The sequence below is a fragment of the Gadus macrocephalus genome, chromosome 4 (assembly GCF_031168955.1).
Source record: "Gadus macrocephalus chromosome 4, ASM3116895v1".
In the NCBI taxonomy this organism is placed as follows: domain Eukaryota; kingdom Metazoa; phylum Chordata; class Actinopteri; order Gadiformes; family Gadidae; genus Gadus; species Gadus macrocephalus.
In genome coordinates, this window is record NC_082385.1 from 19,387,681 (window position 1) to 19,415,011 (window position 27,331).

Here is a 27,331-nt window from a genome sequence, read left to right on the forward strand (position 1 = left end):
TTCTTCCCATTGTTGGAAGCGGATTTAAGCAACCTCGTGGAGTACCCCTCGGACTCAGTTGGAATGATGCTCTACTTGCGACGTCCGCTACCACCTATTTTGAAATGTAAAGAGGAACAACACAAATGTCCTTTAAAACCTTGTTAACATGCATACATTCATTTCAGGCTAACTAGAATGGTGTTTACCACTTGGAGTGATATTAATGGTATTTCAAAGTAGGATGCCGCATAACACATCTATGGGGCTTTGAATGTGAAAAACATTAAAGGCTATATTTCCCCATCATTGGTAATTGAGATTAAATGTTACCTGTAGCCTTGTAGAACATCCAGCCTCCTTTTAAGGTTTTAAGTTTGGGAAATACCCCCTCAAGTAGAGCCACAATCTTTAAAACAAAGTGAAATATGATTCATAATATAGAAAGTTATTTACATTTTTAATCATTGAGCAATCTACAATATTGTATATATGATTACCTCACTGTGTATGAGGTTGTCTGGTATACTGAGCAGAGGCGGAGTGGCCGTCGGGACGATCGGGAGATTTCCCGGTCGGCCGACGGCCAGCGAGGTCAGGTGGACCGGCCCACAATTGTGTAGCGGCCTGCGAAGGCAGTTGGACCGGCCTACAGTTGTGAGCGGCCGCGAGGCGTCTGCAAGCCGGCCCTGAGCATAATTTATTCCCGTCAAGACGCCGTGAAATTCCCAGAATTAAACAATATATGTCTCGAGAACATCCAACCAATATTTATACCACTTGCTTACTCTCTGTCTCATTCATGTTTTTATTTTTTTTTATTTTTTTTATTACTTCATTTAATTCTTCATTATTCAGGCGTTACAGAACTTTCATGGCCATAAATAAATAATACGAACTACAGTTTACTTTAATTTTTTTGTTCTTGAATTGACGTAGAATGGAGCAAAGACTCCTGGGATTGGGAAATGCGTTTATCCAATAAACAGCTTGCAGGTCAAGTCCATTTTCGGAAATGTAGGGGAATATATGAGCGGCCCCACGTCTAATGGCATGACCCTAAAGACGCGTCAGACAGAGAAGGCGAGCAAGTTCGTGGTTGCTTGCTTTTGCTTGTTGTGGCACTCATGAAAGGCAAGAAGAGAAAAGAGAAAGGAGGGGCTGAAAAGGCCAGAATAAAGAAGAGGCGGATGCTGGAGGGGGATGCAAGTAGCCAGAGCTCCACCATTGACGTTATTGCTAGGCGGGAGCTAGCTCAAGCTGCTAGTCAAATGTGTATGTGCTGGCTGGTATATTTCAGACGAATTAATGACTTAACTGATCTTTCTCTTTGAATGGATGGAGAATATGTTAACAGATTTGGAACATGTAGTAGTAGTCGTGTCAACACGTTACACCGGTATTACCGGGGAGGATTCTCCTGGTGGCTATTAGTGCCCCACTCCGCCCCTGATACTGAGCATCCTCTTTCCCAGGCCAGCATATGCATGTTCTAGCTCTTCAGAGCCCTTTGGAGTGAACTGGCTGGGCCCCGAAAGGACATACATATTAAAATCTGTCCTTTTAACAACGCAGGGGGCAGGAGCAGGAGAAGCGAATCTTTTTTTCCCTCTTGGCTGCTCACCAAACATACTCGGAAATTGCCTGATGTGGAGAATAACAAAATGAATTGTGATGAAAGCCAGAATAAATCTAGAGCAAGATTGTTCCATAATAAAAACGTATGGCTTTAGTTTATGGTTTTATATGCCATGTTTCCAATCATTGAAATTTATTAATTGCAAAATAAAAGCATAAAATACACTGGTGCTGTTCGGTAACTTTACAGTCACCGGGTTCACGATATTCAAGAGACCAATAGACCAATATGCCAATACATCACAAGTTTTACTTAATAACAAAGTCGTGGCTGGACTGATTCATCTTTCGCGAAGCATTACTATACATATTATTATATATTATAATACATAGTGTTTGGGATCCCAACGAGGCCGGCGACTGTAAGTAACATCACAGGTTTACATGAATTGTAATTTGACAAGCAGCATACGAGGACATTGAGAAATCCAGACGGAAAATGTCTAAAACCATCAGCCATGATATTGATGGATATTGAGTAAATTTGTAAAATGGTGGGCGAGCTCAAATATCAGAAGCACAAACATCAAAAGGATACAAACCATGAAATAATGAATTGTGAAATATAGATATAGTAAATTTATTTATTCACCTTCGCATGGCCTGCCTCACCCTATAATTATTGGTCACAGGTTGGGCACTGTCTCCAGCCCTGACTGGTGTGCTCACTGCCCTGACTGGTGGTTGGTTTACTCTGCCCATGTGCGACGAGGTGGAAGCAGCAGGCGCGGACAGCTCCCTGGCTAACAATTGCACAAAAGCCCATGCTGCTACCTCGGCTTGAGGCGATAGACCCTGTCACACAGCCACGTTATTTTCACTCATGTTAATTTCGTATCAAGATGTAGTAGCGGAAGAGCACAATAAGCATGAGGAAACAGGCTACAATAAGAATGTTTCAAATCATTCTTGAACTAACTTACTGACCTAACGTTAAAACTTAGCTGATTGATGGTCCAAGAACATTTCACAACTAAAGACAAGAGGGTAAATAGCTTAATTAGTAAAGTTCACTTACACTTGAATCGTGATTGCCATTCCCAGACGCCATGTTGAGGCTAAACTCTTACCAGTCAAGTGTACCTATAAAGAAAGGTCAAGTCCGGATAACTATTTATTTTTTTCGTTTACCGAAAAGCAACGCAAAATGCGCAGAGAAAATGCTGTGCTCTGGCCTTGCTGAGGTACCCCTCGTGGGAAAGCAGTCATGTGATTGGCTGAAAACGAAGGAGGCATCTGATTGGCTACAGAGAGAAAAAATGCATTTGTGAATCCAGCCACGTCAGGAGAGTCTCAAAAATCCACATATAAATACAGACCGTTTCACACACAAATGCAAACAAGTTCACAAATGAAAAGCGTCTTGTAAATTCAAATTGAACAGTTTGTACATGAATGTAACAACATCCAAATACATTTTTGATGAAAATTGCAAATCCTTTTTTAATTAATATATTTATGGATTTATATGACCTTTATTTAAAATAAGACATATTTGTGTGTGGAACAGAAATGTGTTTGTGAAACTTATTTTTGTTTATGGATTTATTTTACATTTATACATGCCGATATCCATTTGTGTGTGCATTGAAATGTATTTGTGAGAAGAGAGTAATTTATATATAAATCACAAAATACATTTGTGAATCCTTCTTTGTGCATTCATTAATAATGAGACTGTTCTGACTCCATACAAAACTACCTGCAATAAAACCCACAGCTGAGACTTGCGGGAGCAGATTCGAGCAGTTGTCAAATGGATTTGTGCTCGCTCATTAAAATGCTGAATTAATATAGCATTCTTTATCATTTTATTTGTGAGGACATTTTTCACAGATTTGTCCAACTTCTGATGGATTAGTTCAAATTTGGGTTTACAAATGCACACCTTTTGGGCATGTTTTCAGATTATGAAACACGGGTGTGCGATGTGTTTTGCACCAACTGCGCTGCAATAATTGTAGCAAAAGGATTTGCGCACCTGTAATACAGATTTGCGTGCCCGTAGACCCTATTTTGTGTTTACAATGGCATAAAAAATATTTACGACTACAAATGTGCTGTTACACATTTGTGACTTTAGAGTACACATGCAAAAAAATATATACGACTTCAAATTTACTGTGACTTTAGTGTACGCATTCAAATTCTGCAGTTACAGGTGCTAAAGACTTTTGCTACAATAATACCTTCATAAACTTCACCCATTTCCATTAAGCTTTGTATCGTTAGAAACCCACTCATATTTTTGAATGGTCGTGCATCATTCCCTTATTTTCTGGGGAGACTGGAGAGATCTGTATCGATCTCCAACACTTCCTGTTTAAGATGACGCAATATGACGATTTTTGCGTAGAAGTAAATAGGAAGTGTAAGAGGGGAGGATTCTCGTAAGACTACAAGCACTAGTCCCACCCATAGATATATATATTAACTAGATGCCTGTACGTCCACACCAGAAGCGAATTAAGCTACCAAATCGCCGGAAGTCATTCACTTTCTATGGGCAAGAGCGACCAAAGTGACCAAAGCGACCAACGCTACCAGCGGCCAAAGTTGAGCGACCAGAGCGTCCAAAAAAAGTTGAAAACTGTTTAACTTTATGCAAATTACTATGACGCGTTTCAGCGGCAGAACATTGACAGCCAATCGGAATGTAGACGCTCTTCGCTTGCGTGGATCCCAGGGAACACCGGCAGGCACTTTGGTTCCTACCTACCTTTATTCACTCACTGTACAAAATTTCGGCTGAATTATTAATCGTTGCTGTAACTGGGCACCCGGTGTTGTACGACCCAACCCTTTTTCACTTCAGAGATCGCAACGCCAAGGCTCTGGCCTGGGCGGAAGTGTCACGCGTGGTTGGTTGGTCTGGTGAGTGAGTTAATGAAACGTTTGAGATTATTGTAAAATAGGCGCCATACATGCCTGCTAACCGAGATCCTAGCATACTAATCTTCCTTGCTCTAAATGGGACGATATCGTTTTCAAATATCGAAAATACATACGTTGTGCAAAGGAATAATACGTTGTGCAAAGGAATAATGCACGCGTAATAATGACTAAACCAATCTAACCAACCAATCGCGTGTAGCATGCTTTAAACAAAACAAAAAATGTTTTTGAAATCGTCACATTTACATTTACATTTAGGGCATTTAGCAGACACTTTTATCCAAAGCGACTTACAATAAGTACATTTGTCATAAGAAGTGCATCAATATATCGCTGTCGGTATAGAAAGGATGTTCATAGAACCAAGTGCAAGTACCACAATCGCTAGGTCAATCAATTCCCCGTGTTACAGCCATGATAGCAGCTACTGCAGTTGCTACACAGTTAAGTACTATAATACAATACAATACAATACAGTGTACAATGGTGGCCAGAACTGGGAGGGTGGCTATGCAGAGTCGAGGTGGACTCTGAACAGGTGAGTCTTGAGTCTTTTTCGGAAGATAGTGAGCGACTCTGCGGTCCTGAGAGCGGCAGGGAGCTCGTTCCACCACTGAGGTCCCAAAACCGAGAAAAGTTGTGACTTTGCTGAACGGCCTTTGCTAGCTCTTAGCGATGGCGGTTCCAGACGTCGAGCTGAGGTAGTTGAGCGGAGGGATCGAGCTGGGGTGTGTGGCTTTAGCAATGCTTGGAGGTAGGCAGGGGCAGTTCCATCGACTGCCTTGTATGCCAGTACCATCGTCTTAAATTTGATGCGAGCTACTACAGGGAGCCAGTGGAGGTCCCGGAAGAGGGGGGTCACATGGGAGAACTTCGGTAGGTTGAACACGAGGCGCGCTGCCGCATTCTGGATGCGCTGCAAAGCTTTAATCGCAGAGGCAGGAAGTCCAGCCAGGAGTGAGTTGCAGTAGTCGAGGCGGGAGATGACCAGTGATTGGACTAGAAGCTGAGCTGCTTCCCTTGTGAGGAAGGGCTGGATTCTGCGGATGTTGTAAAGTGCAAATCTGGAGGATCGGGCGACCGCAGTGATGTTTGCAGTGCAGGATAATTGATTGTCCACTACCACACCGAGGTTTCTGTCAGTTGGAGAGGGAGATACAGTGATGTCCTCGACGGTGACCAGTAAGCAGGGGTGGACTGGCCATCTGGCATACCGGGCATCGTCCCGGTGGGCCGGTCCGGTCCGCTATGTTTTTTTTTTTCTTCTCTCTCTAAATTCCCTCCAATTGGGCCGGCCAATGGGCTACAGAGAGCTAGCAGTGTGTTGCCAGCATCGACGCATATTATTGGTCTATGTTTGTCATTGTCAATCAATCATGGGCTGACTGGCTCAGAGAGCCCTGACAGTGCTGTCAATCACAACACAAACCAGGGTGGGCGGGACCCCATGGCATGGGCCGGAGTCGCAGGAGCCGGTACGGAGCTGAAAACGCCCGGGTGGTGCTGAAAAACGGCGACTTAAGCCTCTGGAGATGGAAGTTAAATGTTCAAAATTGACAGACCTATTTGGTGCCGGGGTCCACACCCCAGCAGGTGCTGCTGCGCCAGGAGACGAGCGAGTGGAGGCATATATGCTAAGTAACGTTAGCCTGGGGCTAGCTAGGCTACATTTTGAGACATGTCCAAAACAAAGTAGAAAACGTTTTTACATTGAACTGTAGTTGTGGTTGATTTTGTTTAAATAGGCCGAATTGTGATATTATGGGTTATTATTGTTCAGATGATTTGGCTAAGCTAGCTAACAGCTGCTAACGTTAGCAGTCTCTTGTTGCCATAGCAGCAGTAAACATTGACATGGACTAATGAACTGTAAATAGAGATGCAGAATCAAGCTGTATTGTAAATACAGATGTGACACTTTGAATTTTAGCACAAAATACAAGTAAACCTATTGGAAATAATTAGTTTAATTTGCAATATTTGCCATTTAATTTAATTTATGGTAATCTTTCAATTCATTTATTGTTGACTGAGGTGATGACTATTTCGAGAGGAATGCAATATGTGTATGTTTAAAGGTTTATGTGAAGAAACATACTATATGTGTGATAAAATGACAATTGGTTATTCATAAATGTCTCTTTATATTCTCTGCTACCATCATCTCCTGTCAAACAGGTTTTCCTCACCTGCTAGAAGTTATTCTATGATGAGAGAGAGAGAGAGAGAGAGAGAGAGAGAGAGAGAGAGAGAGAGAGAGAGAGAGAGAGAGAGAGAGAGAGAGAGAGAGAGAGAGAGAGAGAGAGAGAGAGAGAGAGCTTCTCTTGACTTTGTGAGTTTATTATGCAACTTGTTTTGCCTCAGATTGAAACAAAAGGTTTGATTATGATTATTTCCTGGTTGAAGATTTTCACATTGATTTTAATTTCAAACATTTGCATATCTTTTAAGTTAAATTAACAGTTATGCAGGTAGGCCGAATTACAGGTCTGAATAGATATGCATTCTCATATACATGTATGTGCACATGTATACATACATGTGCACATACACGTGTATGAGAATATGAGAAGTAAATGAGAAAAAAAATTCAATTCTCTATTTATGGTTTCATAATGACTGAGTCACCGTTAAAACTAATTGGTTTCAGCTCTAATGCTGTTGCTGCCTGTAATATGTTTCTATTTAGATTATTTGTCAGGAGAATTTGTTATTATTGTCAGAGTCTGGTTTTTTTAACTAATGCTGGGCTTACACCAAACGATTTTCACAGTCACAGACTAATAACTGCAAGAGAGGATTTAGCGTTGGATTTGACAAGGGTCAAATTTAACAAGGGTTTTGTAGTAGATTTGGCGGGTGGAGATGCAGCAACCACAGGATGTCTGTTAACTTCCTGTTCGGGTTTCACACCTTTCTTGTCAGCAGCACAAGAAACACAAACTTGAAAAACTAAAAACTGTACTATTATTCGGATGTACAGGGTTCTTCCCGTTCGTCTCGTCCAACCCCTAGTGCTAATAATGTAGTGGGCTGGTCTGGAGTGAAAATGCCAGGGCTGCCAGTAAATCCATGTGTTGGCAGTCTTTCGCTGGGATTAGGAGGAGCTCGGTTTTGTTGAGGTTAAGCCTCAGGTGATGGGCAGTTGTCCAGGTGCTGACGTCCGCCAGACATTCCAATATGTGTGTTGCAATCAGGGTTTTCTCAGATGAGGGGAAAGAGAGAAATAGCTGAGTGTCGTCAGCATAGCAGTGATAGGAAAAGCTGTGTGATGCAATTACCGAGCCCAGAGACCTGGTATAGAGGGAGAACAGAAGAGGCCCCAGTACAGAGCCTTGAGGGACACCAGTTTCAAGCGTGCAAGGTTTGGACAAGGAGCCATTCCATGTCACTTGATAGGTGCGGTTCGTCAGGTAGGATGTGAACCAGGAAAGAGCAGATTCAGCGATGCCAAGTACGGCAAGAGTGGCAAGAAGGATCTGGTGGTTTACCGTGTCAAATGCTGCAGACAGGTCGAGGAGAATGAGGACCGATGAGAGGGACGAGGCTCTGGCAGCACGGAGGGACTCAGTCACCGCGAGGAGAGCCGTCTCGGTGGAGTGTGCCTATTGAAGCCTGACTGGTGGGGGTCAAGGAGGTTGTTAGATGAGAGATATGAGGACAGTTGGTTAGCAACGGCACGTTACAGTGTTTTAGACAGGAATGAAAGAAGAGATACCGGTCTGTAGTTCTGGATGTCGGTGGTATTAAGAGTTGTTTTTTTGAGGAGAGGCTTTATTCTGGCAATCTTGAAAGACGCTGGAACAATGCCTAACTAATGCCTCACATAGACAAACTAATCGACAAGACGAGGGAAAGATGACAAGGGATATATCTCTTGTCTTTTATCCCTCTATTCCCCACTATTCACGGAGCCTGAGGTGAATAATTGTTAATTAAATAGTCTAGATAGATAGATAGCCTAGTCAAGTCTTTATTAATGCCAAACGACACAAATCGTCGGGAATTAATTTAGGTGATTCGGCTCACACAGGACAGTAGCCTACAAGACCACACAGAACAAGTCTGACTGGACATACACACGATACATCATGTTAAAACTAGACACGCGTTGATAGATAGATAGACAGATAGGCCTAGAAAGATAGATATGTTCCATTATTTGCCTTGTGGAGCCAGCCAGTCCTGTGCACGTATGCAAATTAGCCATGTGCGCCAATGTCTATTTGTTTTGAGTGCGACGAATGAGTGCAGATCATGATTTGCAGATGCTGATCAGTGAAACATATTTTAACTAGCCTACTACAGCACGCAACGTTTTTTTGTTCTCGGTCGTAATTACATTTTAGGAGTTTTTTTTATGTATATATATTGGAGGGGAATCACTGTCCTACTTGCTGTCGAAGCACTTTATCCAACAAGCAAAACCGTCTCTGCAACATGGCCAAAGTGTTTGGGAGTTCACTCTTTGATATGGTGGTCTGTACTAAAAGCCGACGGCTCCTTTAAATGCGTCTGCAAAATTGAATATTACGTCATGAGCGACTTGAGCGACCAAAGCGAACAGAAATATTCGCAGCGAAGCTTCTGGTGTGGACGTACGGTACGGTGACGTCTAACACCAGTGGTATATCTTACCACAGTAACGCCGCGTTTCCACATACGTATGTTTTTCGTATCCGTGCTTCCGTAAATTTACGGAAGGAGTCGCTAGTGTTTTACGTACGGGCATTACTTTATTTACGGACAAAAGATGAAGGAGTTCAAGTGCCTCGGGGTCTTGTTCGCGAGTGAGGGTACTATGGAGCGTGAGATTGGCCGGAGAATCGGAGCAGCGGGGGCGGTATTGCGTTCGCTTTACCGCACCGTTGTAACGAAAAGAGAGCTGAGTCGCATGCAAAGCTCTCGATCTACCGGTCGATCTTCGTTCCCATCCTCACCTATGGTCATGAGGGCTGGGTGATGACCGAAAGGACGAGATCGCGGGTACAAGCGGCCGAGATGAGTTTTCTCAGAAGGGTGGCTGGCGTCTCCCTGGAGACCTCGGGGAAGAACCAGGACTAGGTGGAGAGATTATATCTCAACACTGGCCTAGGAACGCCTCGGGATCCCCCCGTCAGAGTTGGTCAATGTGGCCCGGGAAAGGGAAGTCTGGAGCCCCCTGCTTGAGCTGCTCCCCCCGCGACCCGACCCCGGATAAGCGGATAGGAGACCGGTACTTTGGAACATGAGGATCGACATATGCAGAGATAAAAACAAACCAACCAGGCTTGGAAAGAGATCGCCGAGGAGTTTGGCCTGCCAGGTACTTAGCCTACAAGTTTTGTGAAAAACATAAAAACTTTCATACGGTATCTCCGTAAAACGACGGCGAAAGTTCAATTTTTTGAACGTATATTACGGACATACCGGACAGAAATTTTACGGAGGGGAGGAGTCTCGGAGGAAAAACGGACATTACGGAGAATCACATAGGAATGAATGGACTTTCGGTCGGAGACGGTTGAATCGCATACGAGAATGTACGTATGTGGAAACGAGGCGTAAGCTGCTCACCAATAACATTGTGTTGGTAGTGGTACATGTACTTTTTAAATAACCATAACTTGCTCAATTTTCAACCGATTTACAAACGGTTTGGTTTATTACAAACGTTATAACGTGGTTATGATATTGTACCTATTTTAGAACATTATTCTATTTTTCATTATTCTATCAAAAGTATGCAGTGTCATAACTACATCTCTGACCTTTATAACAAACCAAACCGTTTGAAAATCGGTTGAAAATTGAGCAAGTTATGGTTATTTAAAAATACATGTACCACTACCACCGACACAATGTTATGGGTGAGCAGCTTACTGTGGTAAGGTGGCCGCCAGTGGTGACGTTCGACTCCATTGGCCAGCAGCGCGGACGAGGCATCTAGTTAATGTATATATCTATGGTCCCACTCCTCTACTCCTCGTAAGTCGCCATTGCTCATGGGACCTATGAGACCGAAAAAAATGAATGGGAGTCAATGGAGAGAAAGTAATTATTTTCTGATCCTGATTGTCTTTATATGCCCCGGATTACACATATGTTGTTTGTGGATTTAAATGATAATTTTTCATGCAAAGAAAACTATAATTTAGCGGGTAGGAGTTTGATACGGTTAGTTTTTGTGTGGGGCGCTTTGTGGACTACAACTCCCGCTGCTCTCGACGCATATGATATACGTCACCACCACTCGCAAAAAGAAGGTGGTAAAGTGCACCAAAGACACAGCCATGTTCCGACTGCGGGATCTGTTTGCGAGTGGTGGCACGTGTGTGCGTGTGCGCGCGCGCGCGCGTGTGTGTGTGTGTGTATATCTGTCGTGAGACATATCTATACAAACCATGTGTGTGAGACAGCGACACAGAGAATCTTCAGAGCGACCACTTACCGTTCTTCTGCCTCCCCACAGCTTCAGCCTCCAAAGTGTTCCCCTCCTCCCCCTTCCCCTCCCCCTCCTCCTCCTCCTCCTCCTCCTCCTCCTCCTTCTCCTCCTTCTCCTCCTCTTCCCCCTCCTATGCTCCTCCTAAGAGAGACAGACAGACAGAGAACCAGACAGACCGACAGACAGACAGACAGAGGGAGAGAGACAGACACACACAGACAGACAGATGGAGACAGATAGACGGTCAGATAGATAGACAGACAGACAGACAGACACGCAGAGAGAGAGAGAGAGACATATAGATAGACGGAGAGAGCGAGAGACAGTCAGAGAGAGAGAGACAGATAGACGGTAAGAGCGACAGAGGGACCGAAGCCATTCCCCCGCTCCTCCGCTGCTTTTCCCGCCTATTTTCTTCAGGTGTCACTGATGACGTCTATCTGTCACCCCCTGGGCAGAAGCTTTCTGCTCTGAAGCGGGCTGGAAAAAGGATTTCTGTTCACCGTACTGCTTTCACAACAAGTGTTAAAGGTCCCATGACATAAAAATCTCACTTTATGAGGTTTTCGAACATAAATATGAGTTCCCCTAGCCTGCCTATGGTCCCCTAGTGGCTAAAACTTGTGTTTGGTGTAAAACGAGCACTAGCTGTTCTGCTCGCCATTGAAAAAACGGAGGCTCAAGCTCGCTGATTTGGAATGTCTTTATTTAGGACGTCATAAAGCATCTAAGCTCCTCCCCTTACTCTGCCTGGCCCGCCCAGTGACGTTGGCCCGCCAATGAGACACGACCGTGCGAGCGCCACATGTGTGTGTGAATACGTAACGCAAGTGTTTTTTGTCGGTTCTTTGACGTCTCTTGTATTTCCACAACGAGACTGTCGTGGGGGTTATCTGAGCCATGGTTGAGAAGGAATTGGGGGAAAGGAACTTAGGCTTTGACTCGCTGAAGTACATGAACTGCGACATGCCGCCGGTTGCCGCGAGGCACCATCGCCCGGCAGCGGGCAGCCGGCAGCAGGCAGCGCGTGGTTCAGTCTACTTCAGGTTGATGTGAAAGTGGAAGAACCAGAGACGTCGCAGAACCCCGACAAAGTCGTTTGTGATTCATAATATCGTCTGGAGGCGCACACAGCTTTTGGCAGTGATAATATGTATTATATGATATAGATATCTATGTATTATATGATATTATTTAGATATAGAGCTCCAGGACTGTAACGCAAGTGTTGTACACTTCCTTGTTATTTGGATAACCGTTCTGAGTCCGTCGGACTCTCGTCTCTGGTATTTCTACAACGAGACTCGTAGTGGGGGTTATCTCAGCCAAGGTTGAGAATGAATTGGGGTGAAGGAACTTTGGCTTTGACTGCCTCAAGAACATGAACCACGACATGGAGGAGAAAGGGATTGTTGGCGGCGAATGTCTCCCGCTTGAGCCCCGCTGAGGGACCACCGCCGGAGTCGGAGGTGCCTAAGCGCTGCCCGGCAACAATCCCTTTCTCCTCCTTGTCGCGGTTCAGTCTACTTCACATTGATGTGGACGTTGAAGAACCAGGAACGTCGGAGGACCCAACGCGGTCGTTTGAGATTCATAATATCGGCTCACACAGCTTTTGGCCGTGATAATATATATTATATGATATAGATATCTATGTAGGCTTTATGATAATATTTAGATATAGAGTTCCAGGACTCCTGTGTGTTCTAGAATATTTACAGAACACGGCTAATGGCTGTGTGCGCCTCGCCATTGCGATACATCCACTGTAAGCAGAGCGCATGGTAGCGTGGCTGCAAGCTGCTCAGGGCCACACCCCAACCCTCCTCCTTGACCCACCTCGCTCCTCCTCATTTGCATTATAGCTACAGACACCAAAACAGCGCATTTGGGGGAAGCTCAATGTGCGACTGGCTTGGAGTGGCTGTAACTCTGCACCACGGCTGAATTTCGGGAACGTCTTTGAATACTGTGTTAGTTGCCCACTAATACCTATATTAAAGAATACATAAAATAGCATGTCATGGGACCTTTAAGACTCGCACAATACGTACTTGAATGAATAACAAATATTGAAAAAATAACAATAATTTGTTCTAGATGCGATATTATTTGAGGGTGACTATCTACAAGACACTTAATGTTTGCACTTATTGTATGTTGTACGTTCTGGCATATATATGAATAAAAGTACTAAGTTGTGTGTCATCTTCTCCTAGCTCTCTTTGTTTTATACAGGGAATTGGTTAACATTGTGATTGTTAGTGCTTGGCACTTGTTTCTATGAACATCCTTACTGTACCGACAGCCATGTATTGTTGTTTCTCTTTCTTCTGACAACTTAACTTATTGTAAGTCGCTTTGGATAGAACCGTCTGCTAAAGTAAAGAAAGTAAGCATCAAAATGCAAAGAAGTAATCAATGTACCCCTAACTCTAAAACAACGAGCACATTGAGATCCAAAGAACCGAAGCAGACGGTCCATTCCCTGTCTCGTCTGACGGACAGAGTCCTCGCCCTGATACCATCAGATATTCTGACTAGTTATCTGTCTGGCTCCTCGCCCTCTTTACACAGACGTCCAGTGAGTTCCCCCTCCATCCCAATCCAACCCCCAGGACCACATCACACACACACACACACACACACACACACACACACACACACACACACACACACACACACACACACACACACACACACACACACACACACACACTGCAGATGTTTTGCTCTCAAACATCTGTACAGTGTCTCTCCCTCGTGTATCTCTCTGGGTCTACATATGGTCAAAGTTCCTTTAACGCAACCTCCTCATCCACATCGTTGGAATATCCTCATCCACATCGTTGGAATAAATTTGAGGCTTCATCGATAGTATGGATGGGTTTATCTCTGGCCGCAGTCTCGTGCGTGGCATTGAATAGTCTGTGTCAAGTTATCTGGGTTTTGTTGTAATTTGTGCTTGCCCAACTTGAAAAGGCATGGATAGACAGAGGACGCAGGACAGCTCAAATCCTTTTCGTTGTTTTTATTGAACATTTATTGTGCAACAATCATTCCGGATTAGGATTAGGTTGAAAACCTATTGATAAAGAGAAATTAAATCAAGTTAGTTCTCCAAATAAATCAAAATGCGTAATCAAACATTTAAATCAAATCCAAATTAATCTGTTAGATATCATAAACAAAATTATATAATTACAATATCACTATGTTACTAATATCCCCATGTTATCCAGTAATCAGTGGTCTTCCATGCAAACATTTTTACCACGTGCGCCTCCACCAAATGTGCCCATGATGTCACTTAGGCCGTCTGTGCCGTCCCATGCATGTCACATGGAAGACATGACAAATGGGAAAGAAAAATGTGCCAGAAACCTGCGCATTGTGCAAACTACACCTTGGTTCAAAAAGTAAATTACCTACCAATGCGTGCTCTCGCGTTCTCCCGTGCACAAACCCTTCATTCCACCCTTTATCGCCTCACCCGTGCTCACTCACCTCACGTGCCGCAATCATGCAAGTGCCGCCCGGTGTGATCAAAAATCTAACTGGCCTCATACATAGCGAAAGCCCTCCGCTGATAGATCCATATACACACACACACACACACACACACACACACACACACACACACACACACACACACACACACACACACACACACACACACACACACACACACACAAACTGCAACAAAATGATCTATGTTCATATTCTATAAAGGCTATAGGCGATAGATTAGATTAGATTCACTTTATTGTCATTGCACAGTAACAGGTTACAATGCAACAACATGTAGGTGGGTCTAACCAGAGTGCAAACATCAGTTTGAGCAACATGTATAAATATATTTACAGTATAATATCTGTGCAGAAAAAGTTAATTACAACAGTTATACAGTAAAGTGCAGGTAGTGCAGAAAAGTTGGATTTAGTAGTAGGGACTAGGCAGTATGAGATATGGATGGGTATTTTGTAAGTAGTCTGACAGCTGAGGGGAAGAAATAGTCCTGTTAGTTTTGCCTGCGGTAGCGTGCCCCAGAGCGGGTGCCACGTTGAAGGGTAAACAGACCATGGTTGGGGTGAGAGGTGTCCTTTAAGATATTGCGTGCTTTTCGAAGACACCTCTTCTCGTATATTGAGGTTATGGTAGGGAGAGTGGTCTTGGTGATGCGTTGGGCGATCTTCACCACCCTCTGCAGTAATTTTTGGTCCTTGATGGTGCAGTTGCCGTACCAGACTGTGATGCAGGTGGTGAGGATGCTCTCGATGGTACAGCGGTAGAAGTTCAGCAGCACTTGGGGGGATGGATGGACTTTAGCCAATTTCCTGAGGAGGACATGCGCTTGTGTGCCTTCTTGATCAGGGTTGTGATGTTGGGGGTCCAGGAGAGGTCCTCAGAGATGTGGACTCCAATGAACTTAAAGCTGGTGACACGTTCAACCTCCTCCCCATTGATATGGACAGGGCGGTGTGTGCCTATTTTTGTCCTTCTGAAGTCCACGATGATCTCTTTAGTCTTGCTTGTGTTTAGGGCCAGGTTGTTGTTGCTGCACCACTCTGCCAGGTGCCGGACCTCTTCCCTGTATGCCGACTCATCGTTTTTGCTAATGAGCCCGACCACGGTTGTATCGTCTGAAAACTTCACGATTGTGTTTGAAGCATGAAGAGGACTGCAGTCATGTGTGAAGAGGGAGTAGAGGAGGGGACTCAGCACATAGCCCTGAGGAAGACCAGTGTTCAGGATGAGTGTTTGGGAGGTGAGCTTATCCAGTCTGACATGCTGGGGTCTGTCGGTCAGAAAGTCCAGTATCCAATTGCGTAGGAGGGGGTCGATGCCAAGGACACTGAGCTTATTGATTAGTTTGGAGGGGATTATTGAATCGAATGCCAAGCTGAAATCAATAAACAGCAGCCTTATGTAGGTGTAGTAATTAAATAAACCTATTTCGTGCATATTGGGCTCATATGGAGTAACACAACCGAGCGTAACCTCTTACCTATTAAAGGTTTAAAGTATGTGCCATCTGTCGTGACAATTTCTCTATCAGATATTGCATCTAAGACAGATGAGATATTTAGATGCAAAAAGCACACAATACTTGCAGGCATTTGCTGGTCATATATATTTGCAATAAAAGTACGAACAATGATACATCACAACATGCATCAACGAACAACATAACAGGCATACAATACAATAATCTGAGGCCTCAGATGGGAGTTCGCCCTGCGTCTTACTTCATACTCTAAAAGTACGCTCGGTGAAGTGCACCGAGTGGCTAAAGTCAGGAGTTTTTATACACTTAGATCGGATCCTTGAGGGCAGTGGGCCCCCATTAAACCAAAAGCCTTTGTTAGCCAGATGTTAATCTATTGATTGAAGTTCCGGGTTAAGAAGGTGGTTGAGGCTGTTACTTATCACCTTTTGCTTCTCTGCGCAAGGAAAACAGGCCCAAACCAAACTTCCGACAACACGGAAACGGAATGTGAAACCAGATTACATCTCATGAAACATTAAGATTTACATTTTAGAAGACCCTGCATAATAGCAGGGTGGCAAGATCATACACGGAATAGTATACAAAACCAAAGTTCATAAAGAAAAACGCAACATGTGGATTTTCCATCACACATCCTAGTAGTGTATGTAACCCAATCTCTCCTCCATCCATCTGGCCCAGAGGGGGTCTCTTCGTGGGTTCCTAGGGTTCCTGGCCCCCCGATAAGGGTTAAGCTGTATTGAAGTCGGGCCGATGCAGAAGATGTGTCAGGAGAAAGAAAAAAATGCGGGTTGAGGTTTGGAGATAAGATAAACTATAGGCCAAATGGAAACATAACCAAGTCTCAAAAATAGCATGATAGTTCTAAGATGATAGTTCTTGAAGTATTTTAACAGCAACCTTTGTCTATTTATTTTTTATTTCATGAAAACACTTTTGAGTGTACATGGGTTTCAGTTTGATAAAGTATGTTTTTTGCCAACAGACTTGGCAAATCAAGTTCATCGAACTGCAGATGTTTTGCTCTCAAACATCTGTACCGTGTCTCTCCCTCGTGTATGTCTCTGGGTCTACATATGGTCAAAGTTCCTTTAACGCCACCTCCTCATCCACATCGTTGGAATATCCTCATCCACATCGTTGGAATACATTTGAGGCTTCATCGATAGTCTGGATGGGTTTATCTCTGGCCGCAGTATCGTGCGTGGTATTGAATAGTCTGTGTCAAGTTATCTGGGTTTTGTTGTAATTTGTGCTTGCCCAACTTGAAATGGCATGGATAGACAGAGGACGCAGGACAGCTCAAATCCTTTTCGTTGTTTCTATTGAACATTTATTGTGCAACAATCATTCCGGATTAGGATTAGGTTGAAAACCTATTGATAAAGAGAAATTAAATCAAGTTAGTTCTCCAAATAAATCAAAATGCGTAATCAAACATTTAAATCAAATCCAAATTAATCTGTTAGATATCATAAACAAAATTATATAATTACAATATCACTATGTTACTAATATCCCCATGTTATCTAATAATCAGTGGTCTTTCATACAAACATTTTTACCACGTGCGCCTCCACCAAATGTGCCCATGACGTCACTTAGGCCGTCTGTGCCGTCCCATGCACTGTCACATGGAAGACATGACAAACGGGAAAAAAATGTGCCAGAAACCTGCGCATTGTGCAAACTACACCTTGGTTCAAAAGGTAAATTACCTACCAATGCGTGCTCTCGCGTTCTCCCGAGCACAAACCCTTCATTCCACCCTTTATCGCCTCACCCGTGCTCACTCACCTCACGTGCCGCAATCATGCAAGTGCCGCCCGGTGTGATCAAAAATCTAACTGGCCTCATGCATAGCGAAACCCCTCCGCTAATAGATCCATATATTGATGTATTTGTTAAATCCATCTTCCGTGTCAAGAGGACCAGTCAGAAGGAGGGGAAGAGGAAGAGTGAGAGTCACGTGGTCCATTGGATGATAAATCAGCTACAGGACCGTTCCAGGTGTTTACCTGAGGGATAGCTATAGCGAGGGTATCTGGAAGTGTTAATGTATTCATGTGTTAGTTAACTTATGCTATACCATTGAGGCCTTTGTCACGACAAGGTCTCATTCAAATTGCCCTCTAGATACAACTATTCAACTACAAAATGATTCCCCTCAACATCTCTTCTGAGACATACAGGCTCATTTAAATGTCAGCAGACATTTGACAAATAAAACCAATGATTTGGTGATTTCTTTTAGAACATTTTATTTTGTGACTAAATTACAAAATGACAAGCGGTCTATTCATCCATCAAAGGAAGCATTGCTTTGCATGAGCACCATAACAGCAATTTGTTGAGATTCAAGAGCCAAGGACATTGACACACTTATGTTAAGAAACACCTTGAGAACAAGCTTATAATGTAAACAGAGGAAAACAATTTTTATTTGCCTGGAAAAAGGATTAACATAAGAGCCATGAGGACGTATAAACAGAAGGAGCTGCCCCACAGAATGACATAGAAAGACACTGATCGGCATCTTCGGACAAACTGCTGAAACGGTTGCCCAGATCTGCTGCCCAAACACATGGAAGTCTAAAGGTTAAAAGGGCAGTGTGTCCAGAAAGAGCAGGTCTACTGTGGCAGGGGGGGGCACCAGATCCTCCAGCTTCAGGTAGAAGATTCTCTGGAGACCGCACGTGCACAGGGTGCGCAGCAGAGGCAATGTCTCCAGGAGGCCCGAGACATGGCTCGGTCCGCACTGGCCGCCGTCGGCCACGTAACTGAGAGAGTTCTTGAGACACTTCACCACTGTGTTCTGAAGCTCCTTCACTCGGCCCTGCTCCTTCAGACCGCGTCTCTCTGAAACACGCAGCACTAGCCCTTTAGAAGACATTTATCTGTTTTACGATACCGTTCGCCTGGCTATTGATTAATGTTTGTGGTCATACCCGTGATGAGGGCGAGAGCGGAGATACAGGAGAAGGTGGCGATGTCCAGATCCATTCTTTGGAGGTTAGCAGAGAATTCCACGATGCCGTCCAGCCATTCCCCGAACCCCCGCCGGCACTGCAGCCGGTGCCACACCGAGCCATCGCAGAACACCAGCTTCCCCTCCTCCGGGTTGGACCTGAGCAGGGGACGACAGGGGCCGCTTTGTAAACCATGCCTGTGAGGAAGAAAGTAATCATGTGGCTGGCATTTCATTTAGGGGTTTTTGCTGACACTTGTATCCAAAGCGACTTACAACCAATCATTTACACACCCGACGGCGGGGACACCTCGACACTTAGCTAGGAGGAGCCGGCTTACCAGTCAACCCACTATACCTCCAGAGCAACATGCTTTACCTTTCCATATTTCTCTCCAGAACATGTACCTGTACGCGAGCCTCAGGACGAAGAGCTCCAGGAAGGCAGAGTGAAACAGCAGGTCCTGGTCGTGTTTTGGCAGAGAGGCAAAGCCCGGGATCTTGTGCGCCCAGCTGCGGATGATGTCCATGGATCCGGTCAGACGGTCGTAGAAGTGCCGCACGTGTTCTGCCTCGTCCTCTCCTGGACTTCCCGGGTTCGCTTGAAACTAAAAGTTAGATTGTGAAAAACATGAGTTGTGTGTACGTTTCTGGACCACTGTAATAACAGATTATAATGTCAGTTTGAAGGGGGTTTACGGGACACCCTTCGTAATTCAGTACCTTAGAATAGTCGAGGCGGGAGGCGGTCGGGTTCGAGTCCATGTGCGCCCTGACCAGCGCGCTGAGCATGGAGATGGCAGGTTTCGTCGACCAGTCGTGTGTCGCTTTGGGCTTTGAAGGGAGACGGCCCCGTCGACCCTTCAGCCCGTCCGTCCGCACCACTAGAGGACCAAGGAGGGAAAACCGTAGTTTCATTTTGTGCTTTCGAAATTCCGTCGACCACTTTTATACATATAATCTTTTTTAAATTTTAGGGGATTTTGCTGATGCTTTTATACAAAGCGACTTACAACCATCCATACAAAAATTCACACACCGAGAGAGGAGAGTCACCATACAGGGCGACAGCCAACTCGTCAGAAACAGTCAGGGGTGAGGCGTCTTGCTCAGGGACACCTTGACACTCAACTAGGAGGAGCCAGGGATTGAACCAGCAACCTTCCGGTTACCATTCAACCCGCTCTACCTCGCCCCCTTTATGCATGATGCGTAATCATACAGGCCTTGTGTAACCAGTGTGCCTCTCACCCTCCTTCACCATGCCCACCACCAGGCACTTCTGGAAGCGACAGTACTGGCATCGGTTCCTCCTGCGTTTGTCCACTGGGCAGCTCCTGGCAGCCAGACACACGTATTTGGCGTTTTTTTGGACCGTGCGCTAAGGAGAGAAGAGCGTAAGTCAGCGTTAATTGGGTGTGTTTTTTATTAAACGTATTTCAGTTTTTTTAACATGATGTCGATTGCTGATCGAAAATCTCGTACGATTGAAAAGTCACAGACAGATATCGGTGCATTTCAACCACTAACTTATTCTAGAGGCAGACAGTGCAAGCCGGGGAAAATACTGGGTCATGGCGACACATATTTTAGTGAACACCCGAGGGTGATCCCCCACCACATCTACACCCCTCCTTTTCTAGGGTCTCCGCTGCGCGCTAATGGAAAAACAACTTCTGTCTTCCTCTGTCTTCTTTTGAATTCATGGCACGTGAGTTTGAGAAAATTTCAGGGGACACCCTGACCCTGTAATTAAGGGTGCCTGATTAAAACGTGCAGACGAAGCTGAGGGTGTCATTTAGGGTCCAAAAGGGCGGGTTGATCTTTTCTTGACATGAATCCGTATTCATCACAAAACGGTTATCACCTGAGGAAGATAAGATGGCCTATAATAGTATGCATGGCATTTGTAGGCCTGGGTTGTTAACGATGTAATGAAAGGTATTAACAAATTAATTAATGAAAATCGGAGAACTGAAAGTGGAGAACATTCAAAAGCCATTCAATCACTCTCTGAAATAGTATATTATATACCACCTCCATGTCGACCTTCTAAATGTGGCCTCCATGTGTTGTTTTTGTTGAGTCAAGGGAATAACTTCAATCCCGGGAAACTAAATACGCATTTGATGTGTATGATGTTACAGTTTTATGAATAACAACAGTGACCTGGAGACATTTCAAAATAAAAGTCGACGATTAAAACCCTCAAAGCCTCTGCCATCAGCGACTATTCGGCACGCACCTTAAAGAAGCCCTTACACCCCTCGCAGGTGCGCACCCCGTAGTGTTGGCACGCGGCGTTGTCCCCGCACACGGCGCACAGCCCCTCCGCGCCCGGCAGGCCCCCTCTCCCGGGGGTCGACGCACACCAGGAGGAGGGCACCCCGCGGTGTTCGGCGTAATGGTGCTGCTGCTGGTCGGACCCGTATCCGTGCGCGTGGGGAAGCTGGAGCGGGTGCAGAAACCCCGTGTCACCTGCTCGAGCCTTCTCGTGCGCGTCGGCAACGGACAGTATCCCCCCCGAGCCCCCCGGCTCAAGCGGCAGTTGCCGCGTGCCCACCACGTCCAGGTTCATCGACACATGGAACGAGCCGTCGAACTTCATCTGGCACGCGGAGAAGCTTTGGTTTCCATGGTGCTGGGTGTGCTTCAGGGAGAAGAGGGATAACCGGGACACCGCGTGTTTCCGCTGCACCGCCGCGAAATAGTCCTGGCGGGGGGCGCACTCGTCCCAGGAGTGTCCACCGGCGGTGTGGAAGTTGGAGGCGAGCGCTGCATGCGGCAGGTACCCTGAGCCAGCGGAGGTGAACGCCTGGTTCGGTTCGTGCGGTGGATGCAGGTTTGATTGGTACCGGTGATGCGCGGCTGCGGCGTCCTCGACTTTTACGTACGCTGGTCCCCCCCCTTGCGCGGACATCACTGTCCCGAACACACACGCCGGTTTCATGGCGTCGTAGGGGCTCGGAGTGCAGCCGATGCTGTAACCGTCCACCGACAGGGCGGCGGGGCCAGAGGGGCCCGCGGAGGAGTCCTCGCTGTTGGTCAGCTCCATGCTGTACTTGACGAACTCCGGCGTGAGGAATTCCCCACAGCGCTTCTCTCCCGCGGCGCCCTGCTGCGACGCGGGGCTGGCGCCCTGCGGAGACGCGCCGCACTGGGTCTGGACACACGGCATGCCCGCTGGAAGACGAGAGTCCAACATTTACGCATTACTCACGGAGAAGCGTTTCAATGGATCCACTCCGACGGGGTTTGAGTCAGAAACAGACAGAATGGAAACAGAAGGACACATCAACGACCGAGATTCTGATCAGAATGATGAGCGAATAATGCATTGAAAAGTTTCTCATACCTCCAGGTTATGGCGGTCTAAAGATGAAGATGTTTTTTTCCAACGGTAGAATTGTCCTTTAGTGTGTGAATCGAAGAATATCCTAATAGATTGCAGATAGAAAACCCGTGTGCCAAACGGAAATCGACTTTGCTGCGTAAAGGAAATCACGTTAACACGTTGGATTTGGTGGAGGAAAGAATATCTTGCATCTCCTGTATCTCCGTTCACTGCTTGTAGAGATGAGTGCTTTTAATCCAACGAGTGCGGACGCTGGTTAAGTAATCCCATGTCTCCTCATGGGACCGTTTCGTGGTGGACCAGAGGACCGTTCCGTGATGGACCAGTGCCTTTAGGTCCGTTCCGTGCGCCAGCTCCAAGCCGTCTGCCGAGCTGACACCACAATGTGCTTTTGTTTACGCACATACGCACCCGGAGCTCTGACCAAGTGCCCAATTACGCACGAATGACTGGCTGGCTCGTTATGATCCCATTCATTGGTATGTTTTGTTTCCTCTTTGTACTCAACATAATCACGGATTTCAAGCCCTAATTTCCTTGTTCTATTTGTTTAATTGTATTTTAAAGTCCTGCTATATGATTTATTATAACGTAAAATAGCACTTATACGGCTACTTTATACTTACACTTAAGACCATTTTTTATCATTGTGGAGTAGTAATTTGTCTAACTAAATATCTGTAATAATTTAATTGTTTCATTATTGTAACGGCGATGTTACTCGAGTATTCTCTGCTGGCCGTTTCGGTGCCCTACGCGAGCGGGGGGAGCCTCTTTTTATAGATTAGGTAAAAACATCTAATTTGCCGAAATTGAGTGATAGATTATACAATTAAGAAAAAACAACGGTGGGCCTCTTCATAACTAATTTATATATATTTTTTCATTAAAAAATGTAATATATATTTTTTATCTTTTATTTTTTTGCAAACTTTTTGGTGCCCCCCCAGGTAGGCCTACTTGGTGGCGCACGTACTCAGCGTGCTCTGCGGGAGCGGCGGGCCTGATTCTCAGGTTACAGTCTCCATTAATTTAGGAGAATATACAGGCCAAAACTAGTTCGGTTATGTACATTTAACCTATTTGCAAATTATGAATCTGGATTACATTTCTTTTTTTAAACAAGTTTAAGTCATTTTTTTAAATAATAAATTTGCATATCAAAACATAAAGAAATCACAATAGAAAGGAAATTTCACATTTGGAAGATACGCTATTCTTCAGTTCTTTTACATGAGCAGAATTTTCAATAATGAGCAAACATTTTTTTTTCTTTATTTGCAATATTTACTTTCCCCATTAATGTATTCATCTTGGAGTCTGAACGTTCACACTCGCAAAAGGAACAATAAAAGCGTCTTGTGCGCAGCCAACATAGTATTTACACACACACATTATATATAGAGATCTATTTAGATCTATATATGTAAATGAGTGCTGTCAGTTTAACGCGTTATTAATGAAGCCTATATTTTAAATGCGTTAATTTTCTTATCGCACGAATAACGCTCTTTTCGGCTTAGCAAACGTTGTCGTTTTTTCACCTGCTGTCTAGCAACAACTAGTCACGTTAGAAAAAGTACAACATCATAACGGATCTATACCGGAAAGAAAACAACGGCACGCCGCACAAACTTGTTGGAGCAAGCAAGGATACGGAGCGGTTGAAAAACTCCTTAAAAGTGTGTGTGTGTGTGTGTGTGTGTGTCACTCTGTTCGAGCCTGCATGAGAGTTCAATGATGTCATTAGCTGTTATGTCTTTCTGACCAATCGCAGTTCAAGGCCCACCTGGGCTGTACCACTCCGGGAGGGGCCGCTGAAGACAAACTACTCCCCTCTAGACAAAATCGACAGTTTGACAGTTTGTGAGTGTTGCGTCTGTTGAGTGAGTGAGAGGTTGCGGGCGCACAGCTCAGGCTGCCGGACGGCGCTGCAAGCAACTTTTGTAAACGCAATATTGTTATCCCGCAGTAATCAGCCTGGGCCCCGTTCCCCGAAAGCATCTTTAGCCTAAGTGGATCGCAGAGTGGGTCGTACGAGCATCGTACAGTTTTCACACCGTTTCCCGAAAGCATCTTTGGTAACGAACCTCTTAAAAACGCTCACGAATCACGAGTAGCTAACGAGTGCTCCAGGGTACTCGTAGGACGCTAAGAGCCTCGTTAGCCTACTATAGCCTCAGTGGTGTAGCCAGCGGACATTCCTAGTATTGAATGCGTTTTATTATAACACATTAATGGTGTATCACGTGCGTCTGGGCCTAATGTGGGCCATTATGTTCGTAGTTTGAGAGAGACAGTCCAGGAAATGTTTGAGCAGGCAGGGCACTTAAAATGTGTGAGAGAAAGTGGGGGGGATTTGTGCAGACTGACAAAGGCTACTCATAAAACGTAGCCTAAAATAATGTAATGTAATAATGTAAAATAAAAAAATAATACAATTATTAATTATAAAAATATAAAAATAAAATGCAAAGGAGCAAGCAAATGCTGGGATATGGTGGGGATTGGTCACGTCATTTAAAATGAACTAGTTCAGTTCAAAGTTCATAATTCAAGTTCCAAATATGAACTAGTTCATAGTTCTTTTTTTCAATATGTTGCTGTGTGCTATTATTTTTCAACATTTTTGCCACAGCCCATATAGAACCACAGACAGCAATTATTTTATCAGTTTTATCACTGAAACTATGTATCAGATTTCCTCTTCATATCCAATTATCCTGATCCAATCCTTATCCAACCAGGGTATACATTAGCATTGAGGGGACAGCCTTTCCCCATTGTTGCTTTAACGCTTTGTTGCTGTCCATTCAGTCCACACTAGTAGCAGCTGCAGCTTTCACCCTACAGTATATTCTCAAAAACATGAGGAAAAACTTGCTGCTTGAATGTTATTTTTTAATAATACTGGAATCCTGGAAAAATATACCAGGCAGGTTCAACAAACAAGTTACATTACATGAACAGTAAAGTAACCATTCCAATAACACAAACTGAGGTAGGAAATCAAGGTTGAACTTGAAAGTCCAATATTCAAAGTGCAAAACATTTAAACATTATTAAGTTAATTTTGTTTACCAAATGAATACGTAAAACAAAACAATAACTTAAAAAGAGTCAGTCAGAGTCCAAGGCCATGGACAGTGCTCCTACTTTCTGTCCAGTGAGTGGAACTGAATGAATATCACTGGTTACAGAAATAACCAAAGTATAATAATGAATGAAAAAAAGTCAGTGTGCAGGGCCAATCCCTTATCTGAATGAAGATCCTCCTGGTGGATCTGCTGTTTTTTAGCTTCCTGTAAAAACAAGATACAGGTATGCTGTTATTTTTATGCGGCCAGGCCCGCCGCTCCCTATACGCAGAGTAGGGCACCAAAAAGTAAGGTTACAAAAATAAATAAATAAATTGAATTACAAAGATATATAAATGAGTTATTAAGAGACCGTTGTTTTTTCTTAATTGTATAACCAATCAATACATTTCGGAAAATTAGATGTTTTTACCTAATATATAAAAGGAGCCCCCCTGACCCTAACGGTACAGCCTTCGAAGCTCTCGTCGTTTCGCATCGGAGACAGAGCATGCTTTTGCCGGTTTTATCAAGCTGTTTTTGAATGGCGATTCTCCATAATGGCAAGTAAGAGACAACAGGAATCTGGTGCTGAAAAGCTCAACTGGCCTCCCTGACCGGTTGAGCTTAGGGCACCCAAAAGCTTAGCAGCGGCCCTGTAAACACAATTTTTAACATACCGTCAAAACTTTTTGTTGGCATTCAGGATGAGCTGCTTCTCAAAGTTGGCATCTCCCAGCCGGTTTCTCCTGGGTCTGAATGAGATTTTAACATCATGATTATTATGGCAAAAAAAGAGGCAATCACTGAAATATTTTTTTTTTTTGAAAACCAGAACTAGAATGATGTCACCAAGAACTATAATTTGAGGCTGGGTATTTACTGTACTTATTACCAAAGAATAATAATTATGTAATATAATCAAAGTTTATTCCTACCTGAATATTAGACCACCGATGCTGAAGAGTCTCTCTACTGGAGCGCTTGAGGGCAGGGCAGTGTTGTGTTTAATGAACAGCCTTCTGAGCTTTGAAAACTGCAGGTATTCATCAAACCCATCTGTGGTTGGGGCGTCCAAATAGGTGTCCACTTCAGATTTTGGATTAACCTCAGTTTTTTGGTTAAATCTGAAGAATGACGCTGCAGGATCTTTCTTGACATGTTTACCACTGGACTTGGCTGGACCTGAGTCATCAGAGTTGAGGGTTTGAAATTCTCTTTTCAGCATCAATCTGTACTGCAATTGTTTCTCCTCATCTTGGACCCAGTCGAGCTTGAATCTTGGCACCAGCATAGCGGAGAGTATGTGGTCCCTCTTCTCCAGAAGACCTGCCAGCCTTTTGCTCAGGGATTCCAAGATACTCGAGGGGTCTGCATGTAATGAGACCCTCTGCTGCAGTGGGCTTTATGCTCTCATCCAACAGGTCATTCATATGACATTGCAGCTGCACAATTGTTGGAGCCAGGTAGCCAAGAAAGATGTTCTTCTCTGCTTGGAGGATGTTTAGTGCAAGTGCTAAAGGCCTCATCACATCCACAAACTTGTGTATGAATTCAACTTCCTGTGGAGTGAATCTGCGAAAGCCAAACTCATCACTCACAGTGTGCAAAAGCAGCTCGTCATGTAGGGGAGTGGCATCATTTTCAGGGGTGACTTCAGCCACGTTCATTTCTGCCTTGGTAGTTAGTGTTGCTATGCGAGACAGTCGCTCCATCGCGAGAAAAACTGAGTTCCATCTTGTGTCATTTGTCACAACAAAACCAATCCCAAGCTTTTCCTCCACAGCATCAGAAGCCTTTGTACTTCGCTTAACCAGGTTCCACAGAGCAGATGCTTTTGCAAAAACAGCCCCTGACATTGTTTTGTAGCGTTTTTCAGTAACCTTTTCCGTATCTTTGGCCACTAGATTCAAGGTGTGAGCCATGCACCTTCTGTGAGGGGGGAGAGAGGGATGATCCAGACCTGAGAGAGGCTCAGGCTCCA

At 44.5% G+C, this 27,331-nt stretch overlaps 1 protein-coding gene across 2 annotated transcripts; it reads right to left on the minus strand.

Annotated features, from left to right (window-relative positions):
* Positions 1 to 18,244: 18,244 nt before the first annotated feature.
* Positions 18,245 to 23,153, minus strand: LOC132456299 (nuclear receptor subfamily 4 group A member 2-like). 2 transcript variants are annotated; one of them, XM_060050643.1, is made up of 7 exons: positions 22,271 to 23,153; positions 21,161 to 22,098; positions 20,167 to 20,296; positions 19,639 to 19,799; positions 19,324 to 19,523; positions 18,896 to 19,074; positions 18,245 to 18,806 (listed from the first exon to the last, which is right to left on the minus strand). In XM_060050643.1, exons 2-7 carry the CDS (start codon positions 22,091 to 22,093, stop codon positions 18,547 to 18,549), a joined length of 1,863 nt encoding a protein of 620 aa, XP_059906626.1. In that variant the 5' UTR covers positions 22,094 to 22,098; positions 22,271 to 23,153; the 3' UTR covers positions 18,245 to 18,546. The 2 variants fall into 2 exon arrangements, with proteins under 2 accessions (XP_059906626.1, XP_059906625.1); XM_060050642.1 differs by having other exon boundaries at positions 21,161 to 23,153.
* Between the last annotated feature and the right edge of the window lie 4,178 nt (positions 23,154 to 27,331).